The 12,422-nt window shown below is 39.7% G+C and overlaps 1 protein-coding gene across 1 annotated transcript in view; it reads left to right on the forward strand.

Annotated features, from left to right (window-relative positions):
* STS (steroid sulfatase (microsomal), isozyme S) overlaps positions 1 to 12,422 on the forward strand; it is a 215,891-nt gene that overhangs the window by 56,325 nt on the left and 147,144 nt on the right. Inside the window, exon 6 of the mRNA XM_019525011.1 lies at positions 8,100 to 8,523. Coding sequence (XP_019380556.1) covers positions 8,100 to 8,523 — 424 coding nt within the window. The remainder of the gene's footprint in view (positions 1 to 8,099; positions 8,524 to 12,422) is intronic.

Genomic DNA, 12,422 nt, shown 5'->3' on the forward strand with positions numbered 1-12,422 from the left:
CAAATCACACACACACACACACACACACACACACACACACACACACACACACACACACACACACACACACACACACACAGAGTCATAATTTGTTTAAATCTAAGGACCCTTCTAGATATGCAGGTAAATAAATGATGGAGTCTGATGAGCAATCCCCACAATTATGCATCCTGCCATGCCATATGTACATGGCAGAGGTGTGACTGGGACTGATCATCTGATCCCACTGTGCCTTGTTGTTGCTGCAGGGTAAGCCCAGAATCATAATCCCAGATTACCCCTGCACCAGCAAGTAGCAAGCTCCCACAGCTAGCAGTCCCATTATCTGATCCAGGCTTCCATCTGCAGGGGTGTACCTCACCACCCATTCAATTAATGGCGTGACAGGGACAAATTTATTACACAACAAAGTTAATACACAATTTTTGTGGAATAGCTTTGTGGCTTATTTTTTGTTTTATGATGCCATGATTTTTTTTTAACATAGACTGGGTTACAATTTAAGATGTGCTTAGCTGGTTAATCACATGTTAAGTATAACGTGGCAGTGGCCAAAATCACACTAACTTTCTATAGTTCACATTATATTAATCAACACATTACATTTCCCTACATAATGCAACAAATTTGCTCTTATAGGAGACCTGAGCATATTCAGAGAAAATGTATACATATACAAAGCACTTAACAATTTGGCTGCCTCTTAGTTTGTATTGAAGTAATGCATGGGGGTCCAAATTGTGGTTCTGAGTCCCAGTTTACAAAAGTATCTCTAAACCAGGATGGGATACTTTTAACATAACCAATTCTGATACGTCTGTAAGTATAGATATAATACAGGGTTATAAGTCAATCATTTATTATTTTGAAGTATATAAAATTAAAATATTTTGAAGTGTACTTTAATAATTTGGCAACCTAGGCACTTCAGTTTGCTTAGGTTGAGAGGTTTTTTCTGAACTGAATACATTGAACTTATGGCAATTTTTATTTTAAAGACTTTACTATTTATTTACCAATTGGCAATTTTGCAATTTTTAGAAATATTCACTAATTTGAGTTAATGTGATTTCTGGATTCACAACAAATGCCTGAGTTTCACAAGCAAAGTGGTATAGGTTGGAATTACAGATTCTCATCACCTACAAAAATTAAGCCGGCAATATTAGATTGTAAGGGATAAATACATTCATCTTTGATATTTTTTTAAAGTATGGTGCACTGTTCTAACAAACTCAGAATAGGGAGCTGGTCATATATATTCTATAAGCTATGTAGAAAAAATGTACCATTGGTACCATTCAGAGATATTCACTAGCTTTAACCTTAGTTTAAATCCCAGCATTCCATATACAGTTTAAGGCTGGCTGAATTAAGTTTATTTTTCTGTTTGTAATAAAACCAGCCAATCTAATAGAGCTTATTTTATGGAAGATGATTTACCAAATGCTTACTCTTCTTAACTGCTTTCACTGCAACATGGCAACATATCAGATCTCCAGATCTGCATGAGGTTATAATGAGATATTTCCTCCAAGTACCTAAATGATAACCTATGAAACCAGGAGAGGTGATATTACCATACCCTTAGAGTATAATGATGCTTTCAAAAAATGAAGGGGAACTTTCAAACTAAGGATGAAGCATATGTAAATGAAAAAAGAAAAACGCTGTAGATTGGATGTAAAGATAGGCAGATTTCACCTGCCCTTTGCTTATATTCTCATCCAATCATCTTGCTAACTCAGGGACACTTTGCTTGGTTTAGTCTAGCTCAGCAGTTCCCAAGCATTAATTGTCACATCCTCCACTTTGATGGATTGTCAGAAGAATGTCTCCATCCTTCTTGCACCTCAAAGTTGTATTGCCACCATTTCAAACCTCTTTCCCTCTTATTCTATGCTTCCCCCCTTCGTCTGCTCTTCTTTTCCTCTACTTTATTTATTTTTTCTTTTTTGTATATACTTTCTTTTGCTTTTTATACACCTCTTCTATCTATATATTTGTCTATATTTCTTTTACTGGAGATGAGCATGGGGGACAGGCAGCGGCAGGAACCAAGCAGAAGAAGGAAGCACAAAGGGAGCAGGTGGGAGGTGTGACAAGTGGTGATGGTGGTACAGGTACCAGGGGATGTAGGCACTGCAGGGAGGGATGCCTACATGGGGGCTCAGGAATGGGGGAAGCAGTCGGGAGTGAAGGCAAGGGGGGTCAAATTGGGGTGGCAGCCACCAAGAAGGGCAGGCAGGAGAGGTATAAGTTCCAGGGGAGAGGCAGATAGTAGGGGGACATGTGAAAAAGGGTGGGGGTCATGCCAATTGACCATTCCTAAGTGCAGGACTTTGCACTTGTCCTTATTGAACCTCATGTGATTTATTTTGGTCCAGTCCTCTAATTTGTCAAGGTCTCTCTGAACCCTATCCCTATTCTCCAAAGTATCTGTTAATTCCCCCAGTTTGGTGTCATCTGCAAACTTGCTGAGGGTACTCCATCCCATATTTCAGCTCATTGATGACTGTATTGAACAAAGCCAACCCCAGGACCGACCTGTGGAACACTCCACTTAATGCCAGCTGCCAACAAGACATTGTGCCACTGAGTACTACCCTCTGAGCCTGGTGCTTCCAAGATAGGCAGCTATAGGGCTGACACATGAATGAGAACTTCCAGGGTCTGAGCAATAGGAATGGAAAAATAAAAGCCCTGAGAGCCTCAAATGTAACAAGCTATCTCAAGTTTTCCAGATGTAGAGCTTGCAAGTGTTCAGCAATATATCATTGTATCCATAGCCATCCACTGCATACTAAGCAATACATAAATACATATCCATGTATTGCTTAGTATGTATGTGCAGCGGAAGTTATTGTCCTTCCTTACTCTCCTTGCTCTCATCCTTTTCTTTCCAGTGTATTAGAACATCATAAAGATGGAAAAGTCTAATGGCTACATTCAGACGTGATGTCTTTTGGAATTCCTCAGAATGAGAAATTACAGGATTTGGATTTTTTAACTCAGCTAGAGATTATGAGACATTCTGGCACCATCCTGGTGGATTTAATCAGTATGTTGTATTGGAATATGGGCTTTCATTAGGAATCTGTTATAAACAGGGATCCTGGTTTTCTCTGATAAAAAAAATCTCCAATTTTTGGGTTTAAAAAAGTAATCCAAAATCCACATTTTTCCATGATCAGAATGAAACACCATTGTATGTGTTAGTGGTGTTTTGTTTTAATTATAGAAAAATGTAGATTTTCAGTAACTTTTTTTTTAACCTGAAAATTGAGGATTTTTTTTATCAGAGAAAGCCAGGATCCCTGGTTATAAATCCTTCAATATTTCACATTGACCTGTTTCTTCAAATACATAATCCATGTCTAAGGCTGCTTACAGGTGTCAAAAAACAAAAAGAAAAATTGCATGTTACCAGAACAAGAAGTGCATTAGTTCTACCGAGCTCCACAGCATCTGTATAGATTGGGCACTTCAGTGGGACTTTTGGTGCTTTAATAGCTGATTCAATCAGCTATCAGATAAAAGTGCCAAAAAGCCCCACTAAAGCATCTGATTTATACAGATATTTGGCAAACTGAGTTCAGTTAACACAATGCCTCTTCTGGGCATGAACTGGGCTGTTTTGTTTTGTTTTTTAATTTCTGTAAGCAGCTTAAGTATCTATCCTATACTTTTGGCACCTATCCCTTAGGTAAATAATAAAAATCATACTGAAGAAATGCTTCTTAGTATAAACAATTCAATGTTCAGGCAACTCAAGCACCCGAGCAAAAAAATGAGAGAAAATAGAGGTTTTTATAGTGTCTCCAGAAAATTAAGAAACCTGGGTTCTGGAGAAACAAGAGGGAATCTGTTCCAAAATGAGGACCTACCAGAGAACATCATGATGGCTGCTCCCTTTCATTTATACTAAGAGAGCAATAACTTTAAGTTCAAACACAGCTTTTGACAGAAGGATACTGAGACATGATAATTTAGACCCCAAATTACTTCAGACTTCTACTCAGAATTACTGGAAACTAGGACAGGTCACATAACACACTCCCAACAGGCAGTGCTTTAAACTAGAAGAGGAACTGGGTCTGTTTGACTTGGCTCCCCAGCATCTGTATAGTTTGCGCACTTCTGTGGGGCTTTTTGGTGCTTTTACCTAATAGTTGATTCAATCAGCTATTAGATAAAAAATGTCAAAAAGCTCCACTGAAGCTCATGAGCTATACAGATGCTGGGCGAGCCGGGTCAAACTGACTCAAATCCTCTTCTGGGAATGCACTCTGCTCTGTGTGGGGGCATGCTGAGCTGAAAGTAAAGAATTGTTTTGTTTTGTTTCTTCATGTCTGTAAGCACCCCAAGTTATAGCATTCTGTAGAAAGGTCCTACAGGGTATAACCAATTGTAAAACAAAGTATTGCAATCTAATTACAAGATGTCAAAGTTATGGATTATTGCATCAAGGCTCACATATTTGAGAAAAGGTCTCATTCTTTTTGTCAGGTATGGATTTTTTTTTCTTTTTGAAAAAAAATGCGTTATTGGTCATAAACAGTCCTTGGACACTCAGGAGCAGTTTAGGATCTGTAGGCCCTGGAGATTACTCACCATTCATAAAAATGGTACTTGCTCTCCCTCATTCAAGGTTGCCTATATAAATTGTGTTAATTTTTCATATTGATTCTCCAAGCTCATCTGTACTGTGCCTATCTTGTCTGGTTTAAGATGTAACCAAGCAACTCATCCAAGGCTGATGTTCATGTTGGCACTGGTACATTTAGTAAAAGCTCTCAATTAATCACTACAATATTATTTTGTCCTGGCTCCCAGTTCCTGGTTTTACTGAAGTCCATTTTAAATTCACTTTATAATGTTACTAAATCACACATGTTGTTTGACTTGCAGGAACTTCCTTAAAAAGATGGTGGTTTTTATGTGTTTTTGCTGCATTTTTCCATACTTGCCTAATCACAAGTACCTTGAGATAGAAAAATTAAAGTACAGATTTAAAAAAAACAGTTTTAAGATCATTTTATTTTCTTGATTACAGGCCTCTAAATTTACTCCAATTATCTCACTTTATGAGAGCAGCTTGCTGCTTACCTTGCCATCCATCTGGCTTAAGTTACTTCCCAAACAAAAAGAAAGTCACCAAAATCTAAGAGAAAACATTTGATATAGTGCTGTAATTTCATCAACTTCAGCTTTATTGCTTCGACAAAATCCCTGGGAAACTTTAGATTAATCAAAAGATCTGGTGGTATACTCTCTGGAGGAGACCAGCAAACTAATATAATGACAAAGAAAGCTTACTATTGCTCTAGTGAAAAGAAAAGAATAATCCTACTTCCTGGCCTGTTTTCTTAGTGTCTGTAATTGAACTGCAGAGCTTCAGAATTTTAGTTGTAGCCATAAAGGGCATTGCAGCAGCATCTAGAATTCTAAATTGTTGGTCATTTTGGGGGTCTGGAAGTCAAGCATAGGAAAAAGTACAGGAAAAATGACCAAAAGCACTTTGTTTATGGATAACTGAATACACCCAGGGCTTAGAGTCAGCCATCTTGATAATGAGGATCTCATTTTTGGCAAAGTGAAACTGGCAGCCTTTAACAAATGTAGGCATATAATACACTGAAGAAATGCTGCTAGTGCCTCTTTCTATGAGATGTGGTGCTGCTTTAAGACCATAAGCTAACATTCAAGTAAGGCTTGGCTCTACCCACATTCATAGCTTAATCACAAGCTCAGTGAATTGGACTGAGGAAAGCAGGTTTGTTCCCAGCTTGCTGTGTGACCTGTGTGACTTTCGTTCTCTATGCCTTAGTTTTCCCATCTGTGAATTGGAGATAATACTTACCTCATTTGTAAAGAACTTGCAGCTCTTTGGATACAATACACAATATAAAAAGTTTTATTACCTCACTCTTTGGCATTAACACACCCTTTATGGAATATTTATTAATGCTAGGAGTGGGAGAGACCGGGTAGACATATACCTACAGTCTAGACCCAAGTAATACCAGAGTCAGAGTTCTTGTTGCCTTCTGTGCAAAAGTCCGTTTTGAAGAAAGGATAACATTGCATTGAACTACCTTAATGAATGTTTACTGGCAACTATTAGATATTTTCCAGTACTGAGAGGAATATATGTCTTAGTGCGTGCACATTCTCGTCAAAAGAACAAACTATGGTTCTGACTTATTCAGTTGCAACCATGTCAATCTGGATTTTTTGCTAATTATCTGATAGTTGTGTTACATTAGCACATAAAGATCTCAGCCAAGAATGGAGGCCCATTGTTCTGGTAACAGCATAAAAACATAATGTTATACCTGCTTGAAGTCTAGAGCTAAATCTAAAAAAGGCAAAGCTTAGATGCCTGAAGCGCAAGTTGAGCAGAATTTAGACATCCAAGTTCAAGAATATGATTCAGAAAATTGCTACCTGGTTGTTTGGGCACGTATGTTTTTACCAAGCAAGGCATCTACTGTTCTGCAACTGCACATACCCAGAAATGCTGCTGTTTTGGTTGATCTAGGCATCTCATCATCTGTCATTTCTGTTAAGATTTGCAGACTAGGTATTTGCTTGGCATTTAGGATGCCCAAGGGCCCAATCAAAGAGTGTGCTCAGAGTATGCTTAACAAACACCAACATCACTTCATTCTGCCTGAAGCAACCGCAAGCTTTTAATTTGAATACATGGACAGGAAGGACAGTGGTGATGCTGCACATTTTTTATGTAAATAGTCTAACAAGAAATAATTTTCCAGGCAGTAGAAGACCTGAGTGCCAGGCCCTCTTTTGCCTGTTGGTGTTCAAATCCACAGTTTCAACCTCTCAGGAGAGAGGCACTGTGTTATAAGTATAGAGGCATACCATCTATCCTTCTTTTTGAAGCTGTGTCAATGCTCAGAAAAGAATGTGAGATTCTTGTGGCCAGAGAAAAATGTGATGGTTCATTGCTCCATCTGGGGTTCAGCCTTTGGGGGAAGAGTCCAAAAATCCACCTGTCCATCTTGACCTCCATATCTGAGGAGGAGACACCCCTCTGAAAGCCAGTGATTAGCCAATATTCTGACAGGAAGCCAAACCCACCCCAAATGCAGCCTTAAACCAGCAGGACAGTAGTACACTATCTATAGATCAGATCACCTGGTGAGCTTGGAGCCTGCCCTAACCTTTGAACTCTGTTTAGACTCTTGCTCCTTGCTCCTTTGCTCTTAGTATTTGTGTCTGAATTCTGATCCTTGGCTTACTTCTACTGTGATTCTCAGCTCTTGACACTTTTACATTGCCTTGATTCCAGATTCCTGATTCTGGTTCCCTGCCCATAGCTAAATCTTTGGCTCCTACTCTGGCTTCTTAAACTGACTTGATTTGTGGCTTCATGACTCTAGTCCCCTGACTTTGGCTAATTCCTAACTACATCTTGGTTATCCAAACTCTAGCCTGACCACTGATTTCACAGTGGCTGTGGCCTAGTTCTTACTCTTTGCTCTGAATAAAGGTTCCTGACCTTGGGCCTAGGCTGCCCATGTTCTGGTCATAATAGGAAGCAAGCAGGAAGAAATGTAATTTTGGTGCCTGGTGAAGCATTAACTCAGAAGAGGAATCTGGGCTGCAAAGACAGCTTAGGCACTTTATCCCATGACTGTTGAATAAAAGGCACAAATAGTCCTGAGGATCAGTAATCAGAACCTGCAGTTCTCTTCGGTGAATGGTTCCCTCACATGGCTACAGCTGCAGGGTTCCTCTTGTGTTGTGTTCCTACTAGTATACATTTGTATTTCTTTCTGGGTGCTTTACTACAAATGGACAAAGGCTACATTTTCAGTTCTAGCTATCTTTTAGAGCTCTGCTGCTCTTCAGTCATCCGCTAACTTATTCAGGGTTTATTGGCTGTGGCTAGAATCTATGCCTAGGTCTTCCTGCAATCATGAAACAAAGCCCTTGAGAATTAAGATGTAAATAAGAGATGGGAAAGAAATAAGGAATCACACAATATATGCAGGGAAAGTACCAGTTACAGGTTGGTAATTTTCATTATTTGGATGTGGACATACTATAAATTATGCTTCTCTCTCTTACAGGAAAGTGGCATCTTGGGATGAACTGTGTCACCAATGATGACTTCTGCCACCACCCCCTCAAACATGGGTTTGATTACTTCTATGGGCTCATAGTGACCAACCTTAGAGACTGTAAACCAGGACAAGGCAGCGTATTTGCCACAGGGATTCAAACATTTATTACCATGCCAATTCAGATCATTAGCCTTGCCCTAATAACTTTGGAAGTTCTGCATTTTATTGGCCTTCTCAGAGTATCACAAAGAGCCCTAGGCCATGTCATTTTGTTATCTACAAGTTTTTTGGGTATTTTACTCTTTTTCTTTTATAATTTTCGATATCTCAATTGCTTCTTGATGAGGAACCACCAGATTGTTCAGCAACCTTTGTCCTACCAAAACCTTACTCATAGGTTGACAGAAGAAGCTGTGCAGTTTATAGGAAGGTAGGTTAGAACAACCATGTTATAATTTCAAAATACCATATTCTGTCATAGTGCTGCTTCCACAGGGAAGGTTAAAAAAAGGGTCATGATGGAATGTCAACATACTTCTCGAATAGGTACCAAGAAGTGAAAAATAAGCTAATCTTAGTGGAAATGCACCATTTTACAATAAGATTCATGTGGGGCACAGCTGTACTTTCACCAGTGCATCTGCAGGTGGCAGATAGTGGAATGACCTTCAGGGAAGGCTAGCTGTGAAATAAGCAGGGGTAAACTCTGACGAATAAGTAGTCATGGACCAAGCAACAGCAGCACCACCAAGATGTGGTGAGGACAGGAAATGGCACTGCTTTCTCTCCTGAAAAGCCACATATATCTTTTGACGGTGCTGTGATACAGCAAATATAGATTGCTACTTTAATAAGCCTGCCCAGTCCGTGGCCATGGGTCCACAAGTTCTCAATGGCAGAGCAAGCAGAATAAAATGTTAGAATCTCAATGGCTGTAATGGCAGATGAAATCTACAATGGAACTACATCCCCTGTTTTCTTGGTCTCTTTGCCATTGGATCAATATCCCATACTGTCAGGAGCCATGTGGAATCTGATGTGCAGCAGCCTCTCCATGATAAAAGAAGCCATGCACAGGCATCTTCCATGAAAACAACTTTTCCAGCACATTCCTCAAGCCCTTTGGCAACCAACTAATGGCAATGGGAGCAGGATTGTGAGGCTTGGAAGCTCCTAGTCATGAACTGGCATGAAGGTGGTAGTTACAAGAAGGTCATCTAGCACTTGCATGAGGCAGGAGTGGAATTTGGCAGCTGTAACCATGACTGAGCAGCCCTCATCAGGATCCACTCTGCTCATCTGACATGGGCAGGGGCTAGAAAACGTGCCCTGAACATAGCCTGTCTAATACAGCATTCTGTATTTCTTCCTGATTGGATAACCATGTCCAGTGGGAATACCTTTACTATGGTCAAAAATACCAACCAAGACACACAATCATTTTCAGGACATGGAACATCAAGCCCCTTGCAGACAACCCTAACAGTGAATGCCCAGAGTGCCACACTGCACTCATGGCCCAAGAACTCAGGCAATACAACACTGATGTAGCTGCATTTAGTCAGACCCAGCAAGCAGGAGATGGGCAACTCAAAGAATGTGAAGGTGGCAATACCTTCTTCTGGAAGGGTAAACAGGAGTGAGAATGCCAACTGCATGCCTGTTCCAAAATAGTCCTGGATCAATGTACACTTAAACTTGATCTAGGTTAGACCACTGAATGGAACTTTAGTATAGTTACCTGTGCAGCCCCAGGGCTGGAAAAGCCCAGGCCCTGGCCCCATCCCTAGGGCTGTGCTTTTCTTATCTACTCCCTGGCACTAGGCTATTTTTAGAGTCCCCCAGCCCCTCACTGCTACTCTCTCAGATCATCCAGGCCCCACTCTGAATCCCCTATTCCAGTGGTTTATCAGCATTTGGATACCGAGGGCTGAGGAAGTAAGTTTTGATGGGGGGGGAGAGGAGAGGGGCAGAAGGGTAAGTGGGGGTAGACTTGCTGTGGAGGGCTGGGGCACTAAAATTAGCCCCTGGTCCCTCCCAAGCTTCCATCCCCCTGAGGGCCCTGTGAACTCCCTTGATCCTGCCAAACCCTCCCGCACCCGAGCAACCCTGGTGGATCCCGCCTGCCTCCTGATCACTCCCAGAGACACTGCCTGCTCCCCACATTTCCCCAGTGCCTCCCACAAGCCAGCTTGCCATGCTTTCCCACGCACCCTCCCTCCCCCCTGCTAGCCTCTACATTTTGACTTACCTTAGCTAGGGTTACCATTTTTAATGTGGTCTAAACCACCCCCCCGCAAAATGTTTGCACTTAGCCATAAAATCTGTTTCCTAACAAGTCATTTGTATTTTTTTGCTGTAGTGGCAGAAGATTAACCCTATTTGCCAAGTCATGCTCATTGTTTTTTGACAATTATCTATACACACCAAAATCTAAACCTAAGATATGTAGATTGAATGCTTTGGTGTTTACAGTGAAATAAATATTTATCAAAGAAAAAAAGGTCAGAATTACTAGAAATCAAATCATGTTTTCCCTAAGTGTAAAGTATATTATATTAAGTTTATTTTATCCCCCCAACACTTAAACATGAAGGCCCAGAGTAGTAGTAGTAAAGGTGCTCATTATAAATAAACATAAGTACCAATGCAGAAAAGAGGGTGGCACCCCTAAACAAATAAAAAATAAATGGAAGGGTGAATTTGAAAGATTTCGTGTTTCACATCAGGTTAAAAAAGTTGTTCATATTTTCAACAGCTGAAACTTAGATGTTTTAAAACTGAAAGTTCTCTTTCAAATTGTATAAAAGCAATAGCAATACATTTTTGAGGGAGTTGTTTATGGAAGTATTCCAGTTAATGAAACGAGAGTTAAACTGTTATTGTCAAATCTTCCTCCCACCTACTAGCTGTTGGGTCATTCCACTTCAAGGTCACAGTAGAAACAGTTGGTCATGATTCCCTCAAAGAGGTCTGAACAAGATAAATAGCTGCCTCTGATCTTTGGAAGGATATTAATAGATGCAGCTCTTTTCTGTCTGGCAGTCAGCTGCCAATCAGAGCTTCTTGATTTGAGTTGACAAATTATGTTATTTTTGTGCCCATCTATATTAATCATTGATTTTAAACTTCTTTACTTAAGGTAGGTCTTTTGTTTCTTAATGCCTATTCTTTTAACTGAACTACCTCTCGAAAAAAGCATTTTTAACGGACAGGTTGATAGTCACCTTTACCAACACTAGTTTATATCTAACACTGCAATAATATTCTGTGACATTAGAGACTGAAATTAGATATGCAACTCAAATTGACTCCTCAATATTAAGAGCTTAAAAGTAATATTTATAGCTTTTTAAAGCAATTGAAAAACTATATGAATAATATTCTCTATTATTTTCTCAATTATCTCTATGACTAGTGGTGATCTTTGTTTTGCAAAGCATAAGTAACAACAATAATTTTCCAAACCTAAAAGGATATAACATCAAATATAAGCAAGCAAATAGATTCCTGGTAGAAATTATCTTTAATGAAAGCTGAAGAAATATTGCACTATAAAATTAAGAAAAACTGCCCCCCTCCAAGCTACTTAATACAGTGGCTTTTCTGTGTAGATAATCTTTAATGATGGTTTTACCCTAAAGAGTATATTCAATGCAATATTTTATGACTAAATATCAAATATAATTATGTAAAACAATGCGAAATATAAGTTGTAATAGTTATACTTGTTCTTGGACTTGCCACAAACATTTTTAATTTGACTTAGAAAAGGCCACTAAATTATTTGCTACTTACAATAAAGCTCCAAAACTTGAGTGTTCACTTTTATTCCAACAAATGACAAATCAAAATGGTAAAGGATGGCACTAAATTACAATGCCATAAATTCATTTATATATCTGTATCTATATCCAGAGGCAACCCAAGCAGGGCATGGGGCCCAGGGCAAATCAGCCCATGTGGGGCTCTGCCCCAATGTGATCCCATGGGCCCTGGACCCAAAGAAGCTGCTGCCACCATCGGCAATGGGGGGGGGAGGGGTCTGCGGGGTCCAACAAAGTGATAGGCCCAGGCAGTCACCCCAATTCGCACCCCCTAGGGATGGCCGCGTCTATATCTATATCTATACCTATATCTAGATAGATAGATAGATAGATAGATATAGATATATAGGTCATATTTTTCTATATAACATTTTACTCACAAGTTTTTATCTAGCATTTTACCAAAAAAAGGAGAAATATAGGCTTGTATAGAGTTGAAGACAGTGAAAAAAATTAAAAATAAAACCTGTGGATCACAAGAGCACCCCCTGCTTCCCCCCTG

Source organism: Gavialis gangeticus, unplaced genomic scaffold, assembly GCF_001723915.1.
Source record: "Gavialis gangeticus isolate Ggan-Ray unplaced genomic scaffold, GavGan_comp1, whole genome shotgun sequence".
Classification (NCBI taxonomy): Eukaryota; Metazoa; Chordata; order Crocodylia; family Gavialidae; genus Gavialis; species Gavialis gangeticus.